The 6,193-nt window shown below is 43.1% G+C and overlaps 1 protein-coding gene across 4 annotated transcripts in view; it reads right to left on the bottom strand.

Moving 5' to 3' along the window:
* The window catches only part of CD163 (CD163 molecule), a 44,280-nt gene that overhangs the window by 18,747 nt on the left and 19,340 nt on the right, over positions 1-6,193 (bottom strand). For all 4 annotated transcript variants that reach the window (XM_025862738.2, XM_025862737.2, XM_025862740.2 and 1 more), the window contains exons 5-6: positions 2,865-3,185; positions 1,798-2,118 (exon numbers count right to left, since the gene is read on the bottom strand). In XM_025862738.2, coding sequence (XP_025718523.1) covers positions 1,798-2,118; positions 2,865-3,185 — 642 coding nt within the window. The remainder of the gene's footprint in view (positions 1-1,797; positions 2,119-2,864; positions 3,186-6,193) is intronic.

Below are 6,193 nucleotides of genomic sequence, written 5' to 3' on the forward strand. Positions count from 1 at the left end.
ATCACATCTTCTTTATCCATTCATCTGTTGATGGACATCTTGGCTCTTTCCATAGTTTGGCTATTGTGGACATTGCTGCTATAAACATTGGGGTGCACGTACCCCTTTGGATCACTATATTTGTATCTTTGGGGTAAATACCCAGTAGTGCAATTGCTGGCTTGTAGGGTAGCTCTATTTTCAACTGTTTGAGGAACCTCCATACTGTTTTCCAGAGTGGCTGCACCAGCTTACAGTCCCACCAACAGTGGAGGGGGGTTCCCCTTTCTCCGCATCCCCGCCAACATCTGTCGTTTCCTGACTTGTTAATTTTAGGCATCTCTGACTGATGTGAGGTGGTATCTCATTGAGGTTTTGATTTGGATTTCCCTGATGCTGAGCAATGTTGAGCACTTTTTCATGTGTCTGTTGGCCATTTGGACGTCTTCTTTGGAAAAATGTCTGTTCATGTCTTCTGCCCATTTCTTGATGGGATTATTTGTTCTTGATTGGATTATTTGTTCTTGATTGGATTATTTGTTCTTTGGGTGTTGAGTTTGATAAGTTCTTTATAGATTTTGGATACTAGCCCTTTATCTGATCTGTCATTTGCAAGTGTCTTCTCCCATTCTGTCGGTTGTCTTTTGGTTTTGTGGACTGTTTCCTTTGCTGTGCAAAAGCTTTCTATCTTGATGAGGTCCCAATAGTTCATTTTTGCCCTTGCTTCCCTTGCCTTTGGCGATGTTTCTGGGAGAAAGTTGCTAAGAAGAAGAGGTCGAAGAGGTTGCTGCCTGTATTCTCCTCTAGGATTTTGATGGAGTCCTGTCTCACATTTTTTTAAAATCATTTGGAGACATTCCCATGAAAGACATAATTAAGCTCTACCTTCAAAATTTTAATCCTTCTTAATCTTTCAGTACTTCCATGGATTTAAAAATGACTCAGTTGTTTTGTTTCTTAGTCAACAAGCATAGGGAAAAGAAGGGAGAGGGGCAAACTAATAAACAGACTCTTAACTATAGAAAACAAATTGATGGTTACCAGAGGGGAGGTGGGACGGATGAGATTGAGGAGGGCACTTGTGAAGAGCACCGGGTGTTCTTTGTAAGTGTTGAATCACTAATTTGTATATCGGAAACTAATATTATACTGTATGTTAACTAATTTATATTTTTTAAGATTTTATTTATTCATTTAAAGAGAGAGAGAGCTGAGGGAGGGTCAGAGGGAGAGGGAGAGAGAGAATCCCAAGCAGACACCCCAACGAGCGCAACGCAGGGCTGATCTCATGAATGTGAGATCATGACCTGAGCAGAAATCAAGAGGGGGTTGCTCAATCAACTAAGCCATCCAGGTGCCCCTTAACTAACTGTTATTTAAATAAAAACAAAAACAGGGGCGCCTGGGTGGTGCAGTCGGTTAAGCATCCAACTCTTGGTTTCGGCTCAGGTCGTGATCTCAGGGTTGTGAGATTGAGCTCTGCACTCAGTGGGGAGTCTGCTTGGGATTCCTTCTCCCTCTCCCATTGCCCCTTCCTCTGCTCGATCTCTCTCTTTCACTCATATAATTAGATCTTAAAAAAAAAATTCCTGAAAAGCTAAAGTGAACAAAAACAAAATAAAACAAGACACACCCTTGACCAAGGCACAAAATGAATTATAATTTCATCCGAAACTCACACAATGGAATAGGCATTTTCTGGTTTCTGGAGTGAGATCTAGTCATAAGTAGCAATGTTTCTCATCAGTTTCAAGGATCTTACTGGAAATTTATACCCCTGGAATTTCAACTTCTTAACACATTGACTGAAAGTCTTACCTGAGCAGGTAACTTTAGCTTCTTCATAGTGATCACAGCTAAGTCCACCCCACTGCCAGTTCTTGCAGTCCCAAAGAGAAGTTTCATTTCCAACACAGCTGCTTAAAAACAGCCATGTGTCTGTTGCCTTAACTTTGGAATAAATCTGATAGGACGTTTTGAGGGCAGATCCACATCCCAACTGCCTGCAAACCACATCGGCTTCTTTCAGTCCCCAGCCTCTGTCACATACTTTCCCTATCAGTTTCTGAATTTCCACCTCCACTGTCCCAGCACAACGGCTGCCTCCACCGACAAGTCTCACCTCCAGATCGGATCCATCTGCAAAAGAAACTTAAGCTTAGTCCATAGATACATATGGAGGTTAGCTCCCAAAGGATAGATTTTTTTTATCTTGCTCCTTCCCAGATACTGAGGCATTGGAAAGGATGATTTATCCATCTCTTGGCTTTTTTTTAAACAGCCAGTATAGGCCATGGATTTGGTTAGAAACAGGATTATAGTTGCAAGGGTTAATAAAAATTGTCACTGGCAGAAAAATATGAGCAGTCAGAGATTTTTTAAAAAGACATAACATTTTGTGTCTTGGAGCTCCAGGTAGATTTAGACCCTGAAATGTGGTCCCTAAGAGCAGCCTGAATAATCACTACAGAAAATAGTCAGACAAGCCTCCAAACTAGTCAAATAAAGAATGGGGATGTCTGGGTGGCTCAGTTGGTTGAGTGTCCAACTCTTGGTTTCAGCTTAGGTCATGATCTCGGGGTTGTGATTTTGGGATCCTGATCTCGGGGTTGTGGAGCCGAGCCCCACGTTGGGTTCTGCACTCAGTGTGGAGTTTGCTTGAGGATTCTCTCTCTCCCTCTCCCTCTGCTCATACTCTCTAAATAGATAGATAGATGATAGATAGATAAAACCTTTTTAAAAAGAAAGAAAAAAAAAGAATGTGTTTAAGATTCCTTACAACAAGGAAATTATTAGTTATTCCTCTCTCTCCCATCTCACACCCACTCCTACTCCTAAAGAACACAGGTCCTTCCTTCTCTGTTTTTCTTTTTATTTTAACTTACCAGAACATGTCACACCAGCATCTTCATTATGATTGCAATAATGCTTTCCCCATTCGTGGTGTCTACACTGCCAGAGAGCAGATTCGTGTCCATGGCAGGAAACACTGTCAAGCCAAATGTGTCCAGTTCCCTCAGTGGCATTAACTCGACCAGTGGCAGTGATGGCAGTTGGGCATCCCAGTTGCTTACATACCACAGCGGCATCATTACTATCCCAGCCATCATCACACACTGTCCCCCATTCCCCTTGGAATTTTACTTCTAATCTTCCTGAACATTCAGTGACTCCATCTACCAGTCTCAGGCTGAGATCTGCTCCATCTGTAAGAGAGACACAAAACAAATCATAATAAAGAAACAAGAATAAGGGGGGGGGGCACTATAAGTAGAGACAGAGAAAACAGTGACATAATACCACTGAAAAATCATTAAAGGTGGAGAAAGAGTGGCTTGGGCAAGAAGACAGGACTTTCCAGAATGGTTTGTATCAAAAAGATAAGAAATAACAAGTCTGGTGAAGAGGCGGAGAAAGGGGCACCCTCTCGTACTGTTGGTGGGAACGCAAACTGGTACAGCCACCATGGAAAACGGTATAGAGGTTCCTCAAAAAATTACAAATAGAACTACCTTATGATCCAGGAATTGCACTACTGGGTATTTCCCCCCAAAACACAAAAACACTAATTTGAAGGGATGTATGAACCCCTATGTTTATAGCAGCATTATTTATGATAGCCAAATTATGGAAGCAGCCCCCTTGGGCTGTCCATCGATAGATGAATAGATAAAGAAGGTGTGGTGTATATATATATATATGGTGGAATATTATTCGGCCATAAAAAGAATAAAATCTTGCCATTTGTAATAACATGGATGGAGCTAGAGTGTATATAATGTTAAGTAAAATAACTCAATCAAAGAAAGACAAATACCATATGATTTCCTTTAAATGTGGAATATAAGAAACAAACAAATGAGCAAAGGGAAAAAAAAAAGAGAGAGAGAGACAAACCAAGAAGCAGACTCTTAACTAGAGAGAACCGATGCTTACCAGAGGGAAGGTGGGTGGGGGGATGGGTGAAGGGGATTGAGTACACTTATCATGAAGAGCATTGAGTAAAGTATAGGATTGTTGAATCACCAGTTTGTACACTTAAAACTAATATAACACTATGTTAACTACACTAGAATTAAAATACAAAACAATAAAAAAATTAAAAATAGAAATACCATATGATCCAGTAATTCCACTAATGGTTATTTACCCAAAGAAAATGAAAATGCTAATTTGAAAAAATATATGTACTTCTGTTTATTGCAGCATTATTTACAATAGTCACGATATGGAAACAGCCCAAGTGTCCATCTACAGATGAATGGATAAAGAAGATGGTATATTACTCAGCCATCAAAAAGAATGAGTTCTTGCCATTTGTAACAATATGGATGGACCTATAGGGTATAATGCTTAGTGAAATAAGCCAGACAAAGAAAGGCAAATATCATATGATTTCATTTATATGTGGAGTCTAAAAAACAAAACAAATGAACAGACTCTTAACTATAGAGAACAAACTGGTAGTTGCCAGAGGTGAGGTGGTCAGGGGGATGGGTGAAATGGATGAAGGGGGTCAAGAGGTACAAACTTCTAGTTATAAAATAAGCCAGAGGAAGAGCAAGATGGCAGAGGAATAGGAGACCTGGATTTCGTCTGGTCCCAGGAATTCAGCTGGATAGGGATCAAACCATTCTGAACACCTACAAACTCAACAGGAGATCGAAGAAAAGAATACCAGCAACTCTCTGAACAGAAAAGCGACCACTTTCTGGAAGGTAGGACGTGTGGAGAAGTGAATCCGAGGCGATATTCGGGAGGATAGACGGCGGGGGAGGGGGCCTCCGTCGGCCACTACTGGCAAGTGATAGAGAAGCAGAGCACAAAATCAGAACTTTTAGAAATTGGCTCTGCTGAGGGACGTAGCTCCAGTGGCTAAGCAGGGGGTGGAACCCTCGCGGAACAGTGTGATCTCAGGACCCTCGGGGTCACAGAAAGACCCGGGGTGCCTGAGTGTGGCAGAGCTGAGCGGGGAAGCCGGCTGCAGAGACAGAGCCAAGGCGCGGGCTCTCAGCTTGGGGTTGCCATAAACTGTGATCCACGGCACAGTTGGGCCACTGCATCTCCAGCAGGGACCCAGCAATTGGCAGATCCGGGAGACTCCCCTTCCTCCCCTGGGAGGAGCGGTGCGGGAGTGCACTGCAGGGATCTGCTGGGTTTGGAGGCTCCACACGGATTTGGGTGCCAGAGAGAAATGCTCGGTCACAGGCTGGGTGAGCACGGAATGTAGCTGGAGACCAGGGAGACGGGAGTGACTGACTGCTTTTCTCTGGGGGCGCACTGAGGAGTGGGGCCCCAAGTTCTCGGCTCCTCCTGGGCAGAGATTGGGAGGCTGCCATTTTCACTCTCATCCTCCAAAGCTGTATGGAAAGCTTGCAGGGAACAAAGCTCCCGAGAGGAAACCTGAGCAGATTACTTAACCCCAGACCGGCCAAGGGAGGGGCAATTCTGCCTCTGGCAAAGACATTTGGGAACCATGGCAACAGGCCCCTCCCCCAGAAGATCTGTGAGAACAGCCAGCCAATAAAATTAACAAGTCAGGAAACTAGATGTTGGTGGGGTTGTGGAGAAAGGAGAGCCCTCCTGCACTGTTGGTGGGAAGGCAAGCTGGTGCAGCCACTCTGGAAAACAGTATGGAGGTTCCTCAAAAAGTTGTTGAAAATAGAGCTACCATATGATCCAGCAATTGCACTACTGGGTATTTACCACAAAGATACAAATGTAGGGATCCGAAGGGGTACATGCACCCCGATGTTTAGAGCAGCAATGTCCACAATAGCCAACTGTGGAAAGAGCCAAGATGTCCATCAGCAGATGAATGGATAAAGAAGATGTGATATATGGAATATTATACGGCCATCAAAAGGAATAAAATCTTGCCATTTGCAACAACATGGATGGAACTAGAGGGTATTATGCTGAGCAAAATAAGTCAATCAGAGAAAGACATTTATCATATGACCTCACTAATATGAGGAATTCTTAATCTCAGGAAACAAACTGAGGGTTGCTGGAGTGGTGGGGGGTGAGAGGGATGGGTTGCCTGGGGGATAGACATTGGAGAGGGTATGTGCTATGGTGAGTGCTATGAATTGTGCAAGACTGTTGAATCACAGACCTGTACCTCTGAAACAAATAATACATTATATGTTAAAAAGAAGAAGAAGAAGAAGAAGATAGCAGGAGGGGAAGAATGAAGGGGGGAAATCGGAGG

This window comes from Callorhinus ursinus, unplaced genomic scaffold (genome assembly GCF_003265705.2).
Source record: "Callorhinus ursinus isolate GAN/ISIS: 27379988/994484 unplaced genomic scaffold, GSC_fseal_2.0 scaffold132, whole genome shotgun sequence".
Taxonomy (NCBI): domain Eukaryota; kingdom Metazoa; phylum Chordata; class Mammalia; order Carnivora; family Otariidae; genus Callorhinus; species Callorhinus ursinus.